The 20,120-nt window shown below is 36.5% G+C and overlaps 1 protein-coding gene across 2 annotated transcripts; it reads left to right on the forward strand.

Moving 5' to 3' along the window:
- The first annotated feature begins 469 nt into the window (after positions 1–469).
- LOC306873984 (kelch-like protein 2) lies at positions 470–18,235 on the forward strand. 2 transcript variants are annotated; one of them, XR_013784556.1, is made up of 16 exons: positions 470–824; positions 1,130–1,255; positions 2,619–2,725; positions 3,105–3,226; positions 5,291–5,453; positions 5,591–5,700; positions 7,579–7,695; positions 7,783–7,932; positions 8,525–8,642; positions 9,975–10,172; positions 10,341–10,442; positions 10,819–10,891; positions 11,741–11,869; positions 11,953–12,093; positions 12,216–12,359; positions 16,898–18,225. XR_013784556.1 is itself a non-coding variant. In XM_079423624.1 (15 exons), the coding sequence occupies exons 1-15, from the start codon at positions 808–810 to the stop codon at positions 16,924–16,926; spliced, it is 1,773 nt and encodes a 590-aa protein (XP_079279750.1). In that variant the 5' UTR covers positions 474–807; the 3' UTR covers positions 16,927–18,235. The 2 variants fall into 2 exon arrangements, 1 of the variants encoding a protein (XP_079279750.1); XM_079423624.1 differs by lacking the exon at positions 10,819–10,891 and having other exon boundaries at positions 474–824; positions 16,898–18,235.
- The last annotated feature ends 1,885 nt before the right edge of the window (positions 18,236–20,120 follow it).

The following is a 20,120-nucleotide window of genomic DNA, read 5'->3' on the forward strand; positions in this document are numbered from 1 at the left end:
CAAAGTATGTTTGTAATGTTACAAAAGATTTCTATTTCAAATAAAAGCTGTTCTTTTGTACTTTATATATATCAAAAAATCCTAAAAAAGTTTCTACAAAACTATTAAGAAGCACGTGTTTTTAACATTGATAATAATGAGAAATATTTCTTGAGGACCAAATTAGCATATTACAATGATTTCTGAAGGAAAACACTGAAGACTGGTGTAATGGCTGCTGAAAATTCATTACATTTTAAAATGTATTAATTTTTTTTATAAAATGTTGCTTTGCTGGACATAATAGATTTCTTTCAAAACCGACCGTAATGTATAATATTAAACAATAATTAGAAACAGGATATCCTCTTTAAGATACACTTTGACTCAATACAGTTATTTATTGTCTTAAAAATATAACGAAACACACATGACCGTCTCTCAGTAGTCTGTCATGAGGTCTTCCAGCAGTAGCGGGCGCTGTGGGGCCGCTTGTGCTTTTGTTTGTCGCCGAAGGAGTGTGTCAGTCTTTCCTTCACTCTTGTTGTTGTGTGTGAGCTGTAGTGCTTGAGAGTCTCTGGATGTGTCCTGTCCTCACCCACACAACGGACCTGTCTTCCGCTCAGTATCCGGTCACGTCCGTCACACTGACACCGATTGTGGGGCCGCTTTTCTCTTTTATTTTCATTAGCGGAGCTGGACCCGCACACCAGGACCCAGTCCAGCCCGTTTCGGCTCGGTTCGGTGGACGGGACACAGCGGGGATTTAAACGACAGAGCCCGACCAGAGATGGAGAGACGCAGACTGATGTGAACGGAACCAGCGCTATGGAGATTCATCCACTGTAAGAGTTGTGTGTGTGTGTGTGTGTGTGTGTGTGTGAGAGAGGGGGAGAGAGACATGCATGCTTGTGCTCACACTACTGTAATGTCAATAAAGAGTAAATCTGTTCAGCCATAAGATCACATGACATCTCTGTCTTTGTCCACACACCTCCAACACTCTTTATGTCACATGTTTAGGAACTGATATCAGATTTGACTACTGCCATATGGTCACTTCTTGTGTAATGGTACTATGGTGTGTGATGATGTACCACTGTGTGTGTGTGTGTGTGTGTGTGTGTGTGTGTGTGTGTTTGTGTTTCAGATGCACTAAGCTTTGCCATCATAAAGCTGTGGAGCTGAAGGATGATGTGTGTGAGAAACAGAGTGCGGTCTCCATCAATCCACGTCACATGAGGAAAGCTTTCAGGATCATGAATGAGCTCCGCAGGTGTGTGTGAGATGCTGGTGGAAATTATGCAGTGCCTCTTTATAACAGTAGCTAATTACTGTTTTTAGGTGTCTTCTCTTACATGGATATTTAATCTAAAATTACATTTCTGTCATTATGTTCATTTGTGGAACACAGAAGATGTTTGCAGAATGACAGCCTCACTCTGCCAGCATTTACTTTTATTGAATAAAAAAAAAAAAAGATGCAATGAAAGTGAGTGATGACTGAGGTGAACTATTCTGTGTAATACGCCATTTGGTGATCTACAGAAAAAAGAAAGCCACAGAATTTTGAAATGAGGATGAGTAAACGAAGACATTTTAATTTTTGGGTAACATGCTCTTTGCTGTTATGTGTATTAAAATGTTAGAGTTATAATAATACAGTTGCCACAGAAAGTATTTGGATGCTTTAACCACGCTTAAAAAAAAGACCTTGCATTTTATAGCAAATATCAAACCACAGACCACACATGGCATTTATTTACAATATAACAACTGTTTGTATTTTTTTAAGATTTAATTTTTATTTTGAAGAAATCCATTTATATTTTGTTCAACAAGATTGCATTAAGTTGATCAAAAGTGATAAAAGAGATTTATTTCAAATATTCAGTTTTTTCGAACTTTCTATTTAACAAAGAATCCTGAACAAATGTATCAGTTTCCACAAAAATAAGCAGCGCAATTGTCTTCAGCGTTGATAATAATAATTCATGTCTCTTGAGCACCAAATCAGCATGTTAGACTGATCTCTGAACGATCATGTGACACTGGAGTAATGGCTGCTGAAAATTCATCTTTGGAATAAATAACATTTTATTGTTATGATTTATTAATACATTAAAATGTTAAACAGGTATTTTAAATTGTATTCATATTTTACAATATTTCTGTTTTTAGAATTTTACCCCAAGTTTTCAAGCTAAATATTTCAGAAACGTATTGAGTTTAAAAATATAAAACAACAGGTATATGGGTCAAAATAAAGACAAATCAGTGGAAGGTCACTTTAGGGCGATTGACTGGCTGGCCATCCTCTCAGAGTCACTGGAATGTAGTAATTATCTAGGAATAATGCCTTACACACATGCGTATCTTATGTTGGAGACATAATTTAAGAAAAATCCACTAAAATCACCGTGACACCAGCTGCTTAAAAATCATTGCAAAATCACTCAGAAAAAGTGAAATTAGGTCTGTGGTCTTCCTGTATTTGCAGATGCTGCTACGTTTGGCGTTTGTAATATCTAATGCAGTGTCATTCAGACATTTAGTCCAAATATTTTTTTGTGGCCAAATAGTTTTGTGTGTAAGAATTGATGCAGTGTGCATGTATGAAATCTTTCTCCTCTCTGCAGTCAAAGCGTGTTGTGTGATGTCACCATCATTGCGGAGGATGTGGAGATAGCTGCTCATCGAGTCGTCTTAGCTGCAGGGTGTCCGTACTTCCACGCTATGTTTACAGGTGAGAACACACTCATATTCACAACAGTGGAGGGTCACATTAGGGCAGTCCATCTGCTGCTGGGCTATAGTTATAGTCTGAGAATTAAAAAAAAATGCCGTATACACGCGTATCTTATGTTTGAGTGTGTAATTGCATAAAACATTAGAAGTCAAATAAGATCTCATTGTGAGAAATTGAAATGACTCAGATTTTGTACTCTTACCAATGTTTTCCTCTGAGGCTTATAAATGCATTTTTCATACTGTGAATGGAGATTATAATGTTTAGTATTCACTAACACAAAAACACCAGTACATTGCATTTTTATAAAATATTATATATACATATATTATGTAACATACATATATATATATTTTGTGAATATTTGTCATTGTAGGTGAGATGACTGAGAGCCGTCAGAAGAAGGTTCGAATCAAAGAGATTGACGGCTGGACTCTGGGAATGCTGATCGACTATGTTTACACTGCTGAGATCCAAGTGACAGAGGAGAATGTGCAGGTAACTGTGTGTGTGTGGGTGACTGGAGCGCCACATTTGTTTTTTGCACGCTATAAAATATGACCTTAAAACTGACTGAATTTGTATGTTTTTTTTATGTTGTGTTCTTTGGTATTACTCTGAGAGGACAGAAAATCACATCCAGGATGTGTGCGTGTGTGTGTTGCGTGGGTGGGTGTCAGTAGCTTATGTGTCTGTGTCTGCATATTTGACTAGACGGAGGGTGTTAAAATGAGACCGAATTTTTATGGAAGGAACTCGAATCCAAACTTTGCTGCAAGGCTTAACAATAAGAATGACCCTGATGGTACCATAACCTGCTAGGTCCATCATTAATGCTGTCAATTCAGTTTGCATGTGCATTAAGCTTCTCTCATATAGTAAATAGAGGTGAAAAGAGTGAGTGGTGTACATACAGGACACTTTCTTGCATTAAAAAAACAGCCAGATGAAGTGCAACTTGGCTTACTTTCACCTTATGCAACATTTAGTGGAGTGAGATGCATAAAAAACAGTGAAACACAATCCAAAGACATTTAACTTGTCCAATTATTGGTGAGCGATATACCGGTAGACATGATTAACCGGTTATAATTTGTCAACTGGCAGAGGTTTTGCGGTTACCCGCTCACATGACGTTGCTGTGCTACGTGGTCACAAAAACTTACTGTTTGCACGTGTTTTTAAGCATTGCAGTTGAAAAACAAGTGATTTTAAGCTGTTGAAGCTAGTGCTGTCAAGCGATTAATTGCATCCAAAATAAAAGTTTTTGTTTACATAATGTGTATATTTATTATGCATATATAAATACCCACACATACAGTATATATTTTGAAAATATTTAAATGTATTTACATGCATATATTTATATTAATATAATTCATATTATATATAAATATATTTAATATATAAACACATATTGTTCATAAATATATACATGCATAGGTGTGTATTTATATATACATAATAAATATACACAGTGCACACACACACATACTATGTAAACTAAAACTTTTATTTTGGATGACGTGATTAATCATTTGACAACACTAGTTGAAACGCAATCAGCAGTGAAAGAGAACTCATTCGCTATATGCACGCACTGTCTGAGACCGTTTCTAAACACTGTCAGGGAGGTGCGTGCATGTGAAGACGGTGCTCATAGAGTTACTTTTGCCGCTTTATAGGGCTTGGACTGTTAAATACACACTTGTATGTGTCAAAATGCCCATCTCTGCAAGTATGCACAGTAATTTAGGTCTTAAGTGAACGCAAACAGCTGAGCAAGGAAACATGTGTAACGGTATATTGGATCCGGACAGCTCTTAAAGTGACAGCAGTCTAATATTCCTGTTGTCGTTCATTCATGTTAACTAAATCAAACTTTAATAAGAAGAAATATATATTTAATTTACACAGTGAAGAATATGCTGTGTTTTTATACATTTGATTAATTTATACAATGTATGTAGCATTTCTTATTTGTTCTACTGTATTTTTTTGTCCTATTGCTTGTAATTAGTTTCTTATTCTTATTTAATCGCTGGCTGATTATTTATTTTTTATTTTATTTATTGTATTTTTATATTTGGGCTAGTATTAGTTTTTTGAGATATCACTGGTGACAAGAATTATGACATTTTTATGGTATATTTGATATACTAAAGACCTTATTTAAAGCAAAAATAACCATCATATATATATATATATATATATATATATATATATATATATATATATATATATATATCGTTACCGTGAAATAAAATTACTCATATCGTGATTATAAGATTTTGGTCAAATCGCCCACCCCGTGTCCAAAATATTTTCACACGGTGTCCTGTGTTTGTGCGTCAAGAAACAACATTCGCACTTACGTGATGTGACACATTTATGAGTAAAACAGAATATTAAAAAAAAAAATGGTTATTGAACTGTCATTAATTCTTTTGTAAAGGTTTTTTGTCATACCGAAAAGGTATGACAAAAAAATACAGGAGACTAAATTCTCAAAGGGCTCTTTTGACGCTGTGTGTGAGGTCTTTTCTGTTTGTGTGTGTTCAGGTGCTCTTGCCCGCCGCTGGTCTGCTGCAGCTACAGGAAGTTAAAAAGGCCTGCTGCGAATTTCTCATAACTCAACTTCACCCAACCAACTGCCTCGGTATCTGCGCCTTCGCCGATTTGCACGCCTGCATGGAGCTGCTCAATCTCGCCAACACATACGCAGGTGTGTTTCCATCCATAAAAGAAAGAACTGCGAAATTCATGCACACAATAGTCATAATAGATATGTTCCTTATTGGATGTGTGTCAGTAACTCTGTTTGACAGTCTCAATATCTCTCCCACTCATCGACACTCACAGAGCAACACTTCTCAGAGGTCGTGCAGAGTGAAGAGTTTCTCAATCTGGGCATGGAGCAAGTGTGCAGCCTCATAGCAAGCGACAAACTGACCATTCCATCAGAAGAAAAGGTAGCGTCACGTTTGATGAGAGGCTTGTATTGCTGTAACTATAGCAGCACACAGGTGTTTTTATCTTGCAGACTCTGTTGCCATGGTAACATACTGCTGGTACAATAATACTATGGGAATAGCTGTAGCTGCTGATGAGAGTTTGTTGGTCGTCATGGAAACAGGAGTTGGAAGATGCAAGGCGTGGGCACCATGCTGTTATTTTGCCATGGCAACACCAGCTTCTAAAGATATCATATTTTTGTGTTTTTATTAATTCATTTCAGTTCTACGTCTGGCTTGTTCCACCTGGTATTAACATCCTTCTCTAGAATGCTATTTAAACCTGGTATTGACACACATCTCAGAAACATCTCCTGTGATCACTTGTGTTCAGATTTTGAGAATGCTTTTAATTTTGACTACATGCATTTCAGTTTTGAACGAATGCTTATATCTGAAGAAAAGAAGCGTATAACAGAAAACCATATCATACAGAAGAGCCCTGCAAACTCTAATGACTGTGTCAAGGTCTATAAGTCTCTTGATAAATGACCTTGTTATCACAAGGCAAGATTAATTCAGGTTATAAGATTAGTTCATGTTATGCAACTCCTCAGCAGTGTTATAATCATGAACTAATCCTAAAACTATTTAATAAAACATTTTTTGTTATAGGCTTGTTATAATTTTGTTCAAATAAAGCTGAATTAAAATGAAATATAATATAAGATGAAAAACTTGCCTTGGCAACTGTATTTTAAAAAAATACAATCAATCAGTAAATTAAACATAAATAATAATGATAAAAACTAAAACTAATTAAAATGACAATCAATTAACTTACTAACCAAATAAATCATCAGAATTACTCAAATTAAACCTAAAAAATTGAAAAATAAATATAAAAGTAAATGCTAATTCAAAATATTATTAACTAATCCTACCTGTAAAACTATTTCAAACATTTTTGTTATAAGTTTGTTATAATTTTGTTGAAATAAAGCTGAATTAAAATAAAATATAAGTATAAGATGATAACTTGCCTTGTGGCAACTGTATTTTAAATAACACCATTAATTAGTAAATGTTAAAAACGAATTAAAATGGCAATCACTTAACTTACACAAAAACATAAAACTGGAAATCTAAATATAAAAATAAACACTAACTCAAAATATTAATAACGATTATTATAGCATATATATAATTCTAATTGAACCAAAAACATCATATGTTTATATGATGGAAATATGTTATTACTTTTTACTTGATGGTTGCTCCACATTACGTTTTTTAGAATCATTATATTGTTATGATAAAATTAAACAAACATACAAAACAGATACAAAGAGTATATTTCTAAAATGTTGGCACGCGTTTTAAACAAGATTTTTGAAGTTATTTTTTCTTTATTGTTTAGCCATTTTACATTTCTCAGTGCAAGGGAATGATTGACAGATGAGTGGGTTGTGCTTTGGTTTATTAGACGTAATAGATGCGATGTGGTCAGATGTATTTTTGACTCTCTCTGTATGTGATTGCAGTCATAGATATGTATAGCTACATGCCCTATTCGAGGCTGTTTCTTTATCCAATTTCATCAGGAATTTAAATTTATGCAGTTTTTGCAACTAGATGCTGCGCAATGTTGTTGCATCTTTAAATTCATTGATTTTTATCGTGAATATCGGCATATAGACCATTCCAAGATGGCGGATATGTCGACGTGTCTGGAGCGGTCGAATGTGGCATCTATCTATAAATATACCTATGATTGCAGTTATCATATCTCAGTGTTTTGTAACTTGTTTACACCTGTTTTTCATACTGATGATTTGTGATTGAATCGCAGGTATAACATGAGACGGGTATTAAACTTTCCCTGGGTGTTTATAGGTGTTTGAAGCGGTCATAGCTTGGGTCACACATGATAAAGATGTGCGTCAGGAACACATGGCTCATCTGATGGAACATGTTCGCTTACCTCTTCTTTCCAGAGAATACCTCGTACAGGTATATGTGCGTTCATGAGTAATGCATTAGTGGGTATTTGCTTTGATGTTCTTTAATTGTAATTTAATTTTATGTGTGTGTATATAGAGGGTGGAGGAGGAAACTTTGGTGAAGAACAGCAGCGCCTGTAAAGACTACCTAATTGAAGCCATGAAGTACCACCTGCTGCCGGCCGAGCAGCGCTCCATGATGAAGACTATCCGCACCAGAGTGAGAACACCCATCAGCTACCCAAAGGTTTGTCTGGACAGTCTTGATTATTATATATATATATTTTTACATTTTCATTAGCTGTAAAGAGCAGGAAGTCATTGGAAGGAGATGGAGGATCATAATGTAAGCCGGATTCAAACTCTTGTCACATATCTGGGCATCTTGGCTCAACTTATAATGGTTGCAAATCTCTAGTTCATGTCTCTGATGTGTTTTGTGGACATTTTAATCATAATGTTTTTTTATTAAACCAAGCAATTGAAATGTTATTTGGTTTCAAGAAAATGAATGTCATATGCCATAATATCAATATGGGATGTACAAATATCTTTAAAATATTGGTAAATATTCTAAATAAGATAAAATGAAGACTGAAATTAGTAAAAAAAAATATTAATGCAATTAAAATGAAGACTGAAATTATTAAAATAACAATCTAATTCAAAACATTAAGAGGCAAAAAAGGGCAAAAATATTATAGTTAAAAAAAACAGAGTATGTTTTAAGAACATGGAACATGTTTTAAACCACATTAACAAAATAATTAAAACTAGATTTGAGTTTGAGAAGCCGTGTTCTAAAGGCTTTTGATTGGAGTTTCTCATGTGTGTTAAAGGTGATGATGGTGGTGGGGGGACAGGCGCCTAAAGCCATCCGCAGTGTGGAGTGCTATGATTTCGAGGAGGAGAGATGGTTCCAAGTGGCTGAATTGCCCTCCAGACGATGTCGAGCAGGTGAGCTGCACACTCATATTATTCACCCAGATCTCACGTTCAACAGCTCTGCATGTTAGAACACAAACTGAAAATAATGATGGAGACTCTTGGATGAGTTGAATGTCATTTGCTGAAGAATCTGTTGTGATGTGTAAGCTGCTAAAAACGTGCTGCACTTTACACTACTGAAAATGATGTTTAGTGAAATTGCAAGTTTAAATTGAATTAAAGAATTGAACAATAAAGAATTTAAATTATTGTCTTTGCATCACAAAAGTGGCTTAAGTGGAATATATACCCCACAGGCTTTTTATGTGGCATGAATATTTTTATGCAGAAAACATGAATTGGGGGCGGGAACTATTGGGTTTAAATATTTGTATACTGTTAGTCTTAACTACTTATTGTCCCAGAATAAAAGATACAGTTTTTTGAACACGACATTTGGTGACAATATACACTACCATTCAAAAGTTTTGGGTCAAGTTAAGAGATTAGTTGGTCACACTTTATTTTAAGATCCAGTTCTTACTATTAACAAACCGTTAACTACGACTTTTGCCTCAAACTCCTAATTTGCTGCTTATTAATAGTTAGTAGTGCAGTTTAGGTATTTGGCAAGAATAGGGATGCATGATATGTGCTTTGTAAGTACTAATAAACAGCAAATATATTAATAATAGGCGTGCTAATAAGTGATTAGTTAATAGTGAAAATTGGTCACTATAATAAAGTGGTACTGATTAGTTTTTAATAGGAGTTAATACTTTTGTTCATCAAGAATGTATTCAATTCAACAGAAGTGACATATAAAGACATCTAGAATGTTACAGAAGTGTTCCGTTTCAAAGAAATGCTCTTAAAAGTTTCTGTTGTTCAGAGAATCCTGATGTATACAAAAATATAAAGTGTGTTCAACATTGATAGTAAGACGAAATATTGTTAAAGCGCCAAATCAGCATATTCAAATGATTTCTGAAGGATCATGTGACACTGAAGACTGGAGTAAGGCTGCTGAAAATTCTGCTTTGCCATCACAGGAATCAAAAAAATATATCAACATAAATTTGAAATTAAGTTATTTTAATTGCAATAATACTTGAACAGTAGTGTATACTATGACAAAATTTAAAATCAGTAATGAAATACAAAATAATTAATGAACCGTTTTTTGTTATGAATAAATTATGTAAGCGCATAACATTTAAAAGACATGTGACAACTTGCCTCAATGAAAATGTAATCGACTTGTTTACCCAACAGTTGTTACAAAAAATGTATTATTTGATATTTAATATTGGATGCTTGAAAGATAGAGTTCACAGTTTCTTTTCTTTTATGTATGTGTAGGTGTGGTGTACATGGGTGGTGTTGTGTATGCTGTCGGAGGTTTTAACGGGTCATTACGAGTGAGGACGGTGGACGCATATGACCCAATAAAAGACGAGTGGTGTTGTGTCAGCAGCATGCAGGACCGCAGGTCAACTCTTGGCTCCGCTGTCCTCAACGGACTGCTTTATGCTGTTGGGGGCTTTGATGGCAGCACAGGTAATATATTGCATTATCTTGCATATTGTTTATGTGGAGCCATAGCTGTTATATTGGTTATGATAACAATGCTCATTATTATGAAGATACTAATGAAACCTGGAACGACTTTCATGTACTGTAGTGTATTCCTACATCTGTGACCATTATGATGATGTTGGTTGGCAGGTTTAGCTACTGTAGAGGCATATAATGCTAAGGCCAATGAGTGGTTCCACGTGACTCCCATGAACACGCGACGTAGCAGTGTTGGAGTTGGCGTTGTTGGAGGTTAGTGACTGCCAAGAAGCCAATCGCCATCTGTATATGTACAGCCACAGCCAATAGACGTGCATGGCTGTTCTGCTTTTGTTTGGCATTTGATATTGATGATTTCTGAGTTTAAAAAAGGGCCTAAACAAGGGGTCTTCAACCTTATCAGACCCCATTATATACTGCACAAATTTCATAATAACGAGTATATTGCCATATTAGTGTATTTGCATATTTTGTTTTGTTGCTGCTTAGTGCTTACATTGTAAAGCTATACAAATAAGATAATTATATTAAAAAATCATTATTATTAACCATTTTATTCAGCAAGGTTGCAATTACATTGATTTAAAAGTGACAGTAAAGACTTTTACATTTACATTTAATCATTTAGCAGACGCTTTTATCCAAAGCGACTTACAAATGAGGACAATAGAAGCAATCAGACCTACAAAAGACAACAAAATGTAAGTGCTGTGACAAGTCCCGGTTAGTCTAACACAATACACATAGCAAGGTTTATTTTTTTTATTTTTTTTTTATAGAAATAGAATAGAGAAGAGCTAGTGTTAGAGTGCAAAGTTATATATATATTTTTTAATTGAAATAGAGAAAGTTAGTGTTAGAGGGTCAAGTTTTTAATAAATATAAAGAAAATGAGTTGATAGAAATAGAATAAATAGTGTTCGTATTAAAGGGTAATGTTTTTAATAAATAGAGAGAAAACAAGTAGGTAGAACAGAAATAGAATAGAGTGCAAGTGCTAGTGGGTCAAAAAAATCGTATAAATGCTGTTCTTTTGAACTTTTCGTTCAACAAAGAATCCTAACGAAAAATGTATCACAGTTTCCACAAAAATATTAGACAGTGCAACTGTTTTTAACATTGATAATAGTAAGAATTGTTTTTTTGAGTACCAATCAGCATATTAGAATGATTCCTGACACTGAAGACTGGAGTAATGGCTGCTGGAAATTCAACTTTGCCATCACAAGAATAAATGACATTTTAGAATATATTTTATAGTATTCAATGTCACAACATTATAGTTTTTTGTGTATTTTGGTCAAATAACTGTGAGCATAATAGATTTTTTTTTTTTTTTTAAGATTTAAAAAAAATCTTACCAAACCAAACTTTTAGCTTTAGGTGTACATTATTAATGTTTAAAATGTATAATTGTACTTAAAACATTTAAATTTGGGATTGATAATCAAATATTACCTGAACTTAAGCTTGATAATTTTAGCTTTGGTTGAAGTTCTTATAATTTCTTATAAATAATCTTAATAATTTTTTGAAATGCATTTTTTTAGGTCTGCTTTATGCAGTCGGAGGGTATGATGGAGCAACTCGTCAGTGTTTGAGCACAGTTGAGGCCTATAACCCCAACACCAATGAATGGTCTTATACAGCAGAGATGGGAACCCGCCGTAGTGGTGCAGGTAACACACACACACACACACAATACCTTCACATATGCTGGCAACGTATGTCTGTGTAAACCACAAATGTTTGTGTTGGACAGGTGTAGGTGTGTTAAAAGGTCTCCTGTATGCAGTAGGGGGGCACGACGGCCCCTTGGTTAGAAAGAGCTGTGAGGTTTATGACCCTGCCACTAACACGTGGAAACAGGTGGCTGATATGAATATGTGCCGAAGGAACGCAGGTGAGTTGGTCAGATCTTTGCTGAACAGCACAGTGTGTCACTCTGCCGGCTGACATACACACACACACTCACACACAACAATTCTATCTGTGATGGTTCAATCAAATTTGTCTGTGTTTCAGGTGTGTGCGCCGTAAATAACCTTCTATATGTGATTGGTGGCGATGATGGCTCATGCAACCTGGCTTCAGTGGAGTTCTACAATCCAAACACTGATAAATGGACTCTGCTGCCCACCTGCATGAGCACAGGACGCAGCTACGCAGGTCAGAGAAAGAGTCTATGTTCAAAATGGCAAACCACTACTTTTTGTGCTATATATTTTGGGTACTATTTATTCAAAAGTTCATTTTTCAGTAATTTCTTTTAAGTATCATTGTTTCCACAAAACAAAATTTAACAGCACAACTATTTTTAATGTTAATAATAATAAAAAATGTTTGTTAATCACCCAATCAGTATATTAGAATGATTTCTAAAGGATCATGTGACACTAAAGACTGGAGTAATTGCTGCACAGGAATAAATTACATTTTAAAATATTTTGAAATGGGAAAAAAAGTTATTTTAAAGTATAAGAATATGTCACAGTATTACTGTTTGTACTGTATTTTTGATCAAATAAATTAGGGGTGTGCACGAATAGTCGAATATTTGGTCTGTAATTATTATTCGAACAATAAAAACACTATTCGAATTTTACTATGTGTTAATTTGCTGGTTGTAAATGCAGGGAAACCATGATAAATCCTAAGCAGTTATAACTACATGCACTGGGTGGCGCTGTGGAGTGTGTTAAGTTGATGGTGTTTGATCACAGAATGTCATCATCTGCCTCGCGAAGTTTGAATTTACTTTGATCTAAATGATCTGACAAAATGTAATTACTTCTGATCAAATGAATTAGTGAAACTGATTTATTGTACTATCACCACCACAAAGAGAAATCATGAAATTCAAACACAGTCGACTGAGGAAAGACAGCTGTCCATCACTGCATTCACGACTGCAGGTGAGCGCAGCTGTACTCCGACTGAGCCAAGAATAGAGTTTATATATGTCTGAAGATAATTTCACTATCAGATAAAGTTTTCTCGAGGGAGAGTGGTTTAACACAAAGCACTAAGAAACTTCTCCAGTTACTATTGTAACCTTGGTTCCCTGAGACACTGGAACGAGACATGGCGTAAACGCCTTGGGGACTCCCTTCCTTCCTAACCTACCTGAAATCTTATTGCACAACGCCAGTGAAGTTGCAACTCCCACTGGCCAATGCCAGCCAAGACGGCTAATAGGGGCGGGGCCCGACCGCTATATAATGCGCTGTTTTGGCGGCATAAACTCAGAATCTTCCGACTGAACTAACAGCACAGCAGACCTGAGCAGCGAACACGGCAGCCTACAGGGAACTGAGGTTACGATAGTAACCGGAGACGTTCCCTCTCGAGAGTGGTATCTCGACATGGTGTAAATGCCTTGGGGACTGTATAGAACAACGCCGTGGAAGCAGCGAAGTAAAAAGGCTCAGCCGTGGCAGAGCTCACATGAACAGTTCTTAGCAAAACACTAAAAATAATCCCCAACCAATCATATACGCCCATGCGACATGTCTCGAGAGGATTGGATATAGGTTCCCGCATAGGGATCCAATCAGGTTACTCATAATCTATGTCCTATGGCAAGCCTCTTAATGAGAGAGTGATGTAGCGCCGCCGCCTTACAAAGGCTAAAGCATTATAGTAAAAACGAAAGCATACATACAAGCATGTAATGTAACAGTGTAACCAACATGTGAACGCCAATGCCGGGCACAATACTTATACAATATACACACTTAGAGAGCGGCCGCATCCGGGGTGCCACAGTCTTAACATGATGATGGCTCCGCCCCTGATCCTCTATACGACCTAGTAGAAACCACCATCACAGTCAAACGGTTAGTGGTTGCAGGTAGAACCATGGGTTGTACTCACCGACAAGAACTGTGAGGCTAATGACCACACGTTCAAATTGAAAAATATGGCGAAGGTATTCTGCGAAGTCCATCCAGCCGCCATACAAATATCTTTGATCGAACTGCCCTTAGTCCACGCCCACGAGGAGGCAACCGCCCTCGTCGAATGGGCTCTGACACCAATAGGACATTCCATTCCCCGGCTCAAATATGCCAAAGCAATAGCTTCAACCACCCAATGTGATAGCCGTTGTTTGGAGACAGGCTGCCCCTTAGTGCTGCCTCCAAAGCATACAAATAGCTGCTTGGATTGCCGAAACAGCCGTGCGGTCGATATAAACTTGCAAAGCCTGCACCGGGCACAACACCTGATTAGGAGTGGCATCCGATGAAGCCGCTGACTCTGGAGTGAAAGCAGAAAGCGCCACCACTTGCGCTCTGAATGCTGTCGAGAGCGATTTAGGCACGTAGCCCAATCTCGGCTCAAGTGTGACGTTACAATCACCCAGTCCAAACTGCATGCAGTCCGCATTCACTGAGAGCGCTTGCAAATCCCCCACTCGCTTGACTGAAGCAAGGCGAGCAGCAGTGCGGTTTTAAGCGACAGCTCCCTCAAGCCGACAGTCTGAAGTGGCTCGAAGGGTGGGAAGGCTAGCGCCTCCAGCACCAGAGCCAAATCCCAGGATGGAACTGTAGGAGGGCGAGAGGGTCTCAGTCTTCTCGCACCTCTCAAAAATCTGATAATTTTTTTCAGAATCTGATCGTGTTTTACCACTGTGCGCCCGTCAATAGCGGCGTGAATCGAGCCTTTCTGTGTGGTCGCCCACGTGAGGCTGTCGCCCCACCAGTGGCTCATTGGTGGCGGTGGGCTGTTGCCGGGGGAAATCACCGAGGGCAATGCTTCTCCGGGCCCTAAGCACCCACACTGAGAACTCCTCACAGTGCAGGCAGCCTGACCCGTTGAGTGCTGCCTCCGCATGGGATGTGTGAAAGAGGAAGATTCTTTTGGAAGAGTTTATGCTGCCAAAACAGCGGATTATATAGCGGCGGGGCCCCGTCCCTATTAGCCATCTTGACTGGGATTGGCCAGTGGGAGTTGCAACTTCAGTGGCGTTGTGCAATAAGATTTCAGGTAGGTTTGGAAGGAAGTGAGTCCCCAAGGCATTTATGCCATGTCGAGAGACCGCTCTCGAGAGGGAACTATTAGCACACATGATCTTTGTCAGCGCGTTCTTATTGTTGTCAGGCTGAGGAAAAAACTTTCACCCGAGCATGTGGATATTATTGTTTCTCTCAGAATTAATACGTGAAACAATTTAAACACAATAAATATAGGCTGACTCGAGTATATGTAGCCTACATTCTGTATTGTAATTGGAACAGTCTGCTTGATTTTTCCGTTTGCTCTGCCTGAATGCTTTTTTTTTTTTTTTGTAGTTTACACATGTTTTCAACCAAAATAAAACCTTGCGATATAACGTAACGTTGTTGTAGAACATTGTTGAGTAACGGCTAATCATAAGCTTGTTCAGAAATCGTGACATAACAAGGTTATTATTTGACTAATTATTTGATTTGACAGTGAAATATTAAAACATTTATAGAATAAAAAAAAAAATAGAAGCATTTAGAAGAACACAAACAGAAATCAGCAGTTATATAGAGTGGGAATACAATTAAATTGTATTTGTGATTTGATAGACTGATCAATTAATCCATAGGCAGTAATATAATTTAAATAATTAATTACAGTGTTTCTGTTATATTTAAGCATTAAGTTTTTGTTAGATCTGGATGCAAAATAAGTAATATGATAAAAATGTCAAATTATATTGTTTCTGTTATATTTAAGCTTTTGTTTGTTTGTTGATTATTTAGGGCTATGCAACTAGGCCGGCAAACTTTATGTCTGGCTACAAAAATTATCATGCAGTAATATATATAAAAAAAAAATATATATGTATATATAGTGTCTCTGTTATGTTTAAGCATTTGTGTAATTATGATTATGTATGGTTTGCAACTAGACCATCTAGTTTTGTTTTGTGTGGCTACAAAAATATTATTAGACATATTTAAAAATTCGAATATAATGTGAAATCTCACCATTAATATTTGTTTATGCTTATTTAATTTTCACTTAAAATTTTCTACATAATTTAGTGGTGCATAAATTACTTTAAATTGGAGAGTTCACGTTTATAACAAGCAACGTCTAGGTGTAACCAGAGACAGAGACCAAAACAAAAAATTGCAAAAAAACTGACTTCAAACATAATTTGACTTTGACTTCAAATTACTCAACTCATCTTTTTACTCGTCTTAAACTCTGATGTAGGATCGGAAAGACTTGGACTCACTTATGTAGAGGGGGAATACAAGTAAATTCTTCAAAATATATGTACAAATACCAATTCAACTAACAAAAATATACTTTTTCGTCTTAATATAATGATATAATATTATATGTATTAAAAATTATTTGTGCATACATACATCGGCAAATAATAAAACAAAACAGCAGAAGAGATGTTCTAACATTGTTTATTACTAGTCACATTAATTAATGAGAACATTTTTATAAACCGTTTTAGTGAACTGTTTAGAATATCATCAGTTCATCAGTTATGAATAAGGTAACACTCACCTTCTAAGAGCAGAATCAAATTCTGGTATGGAATGGGTCAAATATGAACAGTAAAATACATAAAAGAGAGCATACAGTGGGGAAGAGCTCCATCTAGTGGTTGTGTAGTGTAGTGGAATTTGTACCACATGGGACACAAATGTTCAATCATTTTGCATGATAGATTCATATATCAGCCAAGCTAATATTTGGCAATTTTGCAGGTGTGACTGTCATTGATAAGCCTCTCTGAGAAGCTGTGGAGTTGTTGAACACTAGAGCTGAAGCTGACGTGCAGCAGAGGATTCGCTCACACTGAAGCTCTTACCACTGCTGAGGCTTCATCCTGGAACTGCTTCACCGTGGACATGGCCTGGAGAATACTGCTCTCTCTCTCTCTCTCTCTCTCTCTCTAACACACACACGCACACATTCACACACTCATTCAGATACGTAACTACAAGCATCCATACACTACCTCTTTTTGTCTCTAGTATATACACTTACACACTCTGTATCTCTCTTTTCTTTCTGTTTCTCTTGTTTGAGAGTAGTCAATGGTGAGGTTTATTGCACTTTGAGGAGCACTGATGAAGCAGAATCGAAACACTCTGAGAAAAGACTGGTGCAAATATTTGGCCAGCGCATCTGTGACGTGTACAAAGCGTTCCTGCGTTTGCGCCGAGGGGATGGCCAGTGATTTTTGCTGCTTGATCTTTTGATCTGAAGGAGCCTCTTGATGGTTTTTGCTTATTCGAATAAAGTTTGAGGGAAAATGTGTCTAGTTTAGGACCAGCACTTTGTTGCCTCTTGGAAGGTTGTTTATGAAGTCACTGTATCTTCATTATGAAGATTGGATGATGATGATGTGAATTTCGTTTTATGATTAGAGCTGAACCTTTGCTTGCTTATTTGCAAGAAGGGTCTCTGTTGAAGACGAACAAACTTTTACATTTTGCAATTTGTTTGCCAGACAACATTTGAAGTCTTAAAGTTTGAACTGTCCGTTGTGGTTTCTTTTTCTTTTAATATCCTCTGGCTTTTTTCTTGTGGTCTGATCGTTGGAGAATTGCGATCTTTCACATTTGAAACGTTAACATGAATGCTTCGGCATGCACGATACTGTGGACTGATGCTGGTTGCTTGGGTATTAAACCGCTTTGCATGGTTCTAAATACTGATGTTTGTGTGCCATCTTTAAACTACTGCTGTACTCACTAAACAACGTGATGTGCTCTCTGTACTAGCGGTATTGAACACTGAAGAGGAATAAAGGTACTACTAGAAATCTTTCTTTCTTTTCTCTCTTTCACTCTTTTTTTTTCTCTTCCTCTTCACTCTCTTTTTTTTCTGTCTTTGTTTTCTGTAACTTTAATGGCTTTATCTGATCTGCTCTTGCTGTTTAGTATTTAACTCTCTTTAATACTGTCACCGAGCCTATTAATGAATATATGTACAAAAGTGTATTATTAATTGTCAGTCAAGAGGAATGTTGTGTTCTTGAAGTTTCATAACTTGTTTTATATCATTAATAATAAACATGCTTCTAGTAAATGACGGCTAATGTTAAGATTTTGTGTGTGTATGTGGGAGAGAGTCTGTTTGCATGAAGCCCAATACAATATAATATTGTGAGAGTAATATGTGAAATAACTTTTTTTTTTAAATATAACTTGATAAGTTATGCATGTATTTTGTATTAAATAATGCAGAGGAAATGAGAGCGAGAGAAGACCTTGTTTGAATAGACCACTATTAACACTCTACTTTTTGAAAGAAAAAAAATGTTTTAAAAGATTAAGGTTAAAATAAAGGAACAAAAATAATGGCATGAATGCAAATAGATACAAAAAATATAAGTAAATAAATCAACAAGCAAATTATATTAAAACAAATAAATAAAAGTAGTCCAAAATAAATGAAATATAAAAAATAAAAAATATATAAATAAAATGAGCGATTATATATAAATAAATTATATGTGTGTGTGTGTGTGTGTGTAATATATAAATAAAATACAGCACTATTAAAGTACTCTACTTAAGAGAAGCTAAATTTTTCCAAATAATAGTTGACATTTAATTTATCACATTTGAAAAAAAATAGATACAAACAAAATAAGTAAATACATAATAAAATATTAAAACATAAAACATGCATAAGTAAATACAACAATAAATACAGCATTATAACATTAAAGGACTATGATGAGTAGGAAAAAAAAACGTAATTTAACTTAATAGACACTAAATATTATCCAAATAATATTATAGACATACACTCACCGGCCACTTTATTAGGTACACCTGTTCAATTGCTTGGTAACACAAATTGCTAATCAGCCAATCACATGGCAGCAACTCAATGCATTTAGGCATCTAGATGTGGTGAAGACGACTTGCTGAAGTTCAAACCGAGCATCAGATTGGGGAAGAAAGGGGATTTAAGTGACTTTGAACGTGAAATGGTTGTTGGTGCCAGACGGGCCGGTCTGAGTATTTCAAAAACTGCTGATCTACTGGGATTTTCACGCACAACCATCTCTAGGGTTTATAGACAATGGTCCGAAAAAGAGAAAATATCCAGTGAGCGGCAGTTGTGTGGACGAAAATGCCTTGTTGAGGTCAGAGGTCAGAGGAGAATGGGCAGACTGGTTAGCGATGATAGAAAGGCAACAGTAACTCAAATAACCACTCGTTACAACCAAGGTATGTAGAATACCATCTCTGAACACACAACACGTCAAAACGTGAAGCAGATGGGCTACAGCACCTCCTGTCAGACTCCGCTAAGAATAGGAAACGGAAAATTCGCACAGGCTCACCAAAATTTGACAATAGAAGATTGGAAAAACGTTGCCTGGTCTGATGAGTCTCGATTTCTGCTGCAACATTCAGATGGTAGGGTCAGAATTTGGCGTAAAGAACATGAAAGCATGGATCCATACTGCCTTGTCTCAACGGTTCAGGCTGGTGGTGGTGTAATGGTGTGGGGGATATTTTCTTATCACACTTTGGACCCCTTAGTACCAATTGAGCATCATTTAAACACCACAGCCTACCTGAGTATTGTTGCTGACCATGTCCATCCCTTTATGACTACAGTGTACCCATCTTCAGATGCTACTTCCAGCAGGATAATGCACCATGTCACAAAGCTCAAATCATGTCAGACTGGTTTCTTGAACATGACAATGAGTTCACTTTACTCAAATGGCCTCCACAGTCACCAGATCTCGATCCAATAGAGCACCTTTGGGATGTGGTGGAACGGGAGATTCACATCATGGATGTGCAGCCGACAAATCTGCAGCAACTGCGTGATGCTATCATGTCAATATGGACCAAAATCTCTGAGGAATGTTTCCAACACCATGTTGAATCTATGCCACGAAGAATTAAGGCAGTTCTGAAGGCAAAAGGAGGTCCAACCCGGTACTAGCAAGGT

The sequence above is a fragment of the Barbus barbus genome (genome assembly GCF_936440315.1).
Source record: "Barbus barbus genome assembly, chromosome: 8".
Taxonomy (NCBI): domain Eukaryota; kingdom Metazoa; phylum Chordata; class Actinopteri; order Cypriniformes; family Cyprinidae; genus Barbus; species Barbus barbus.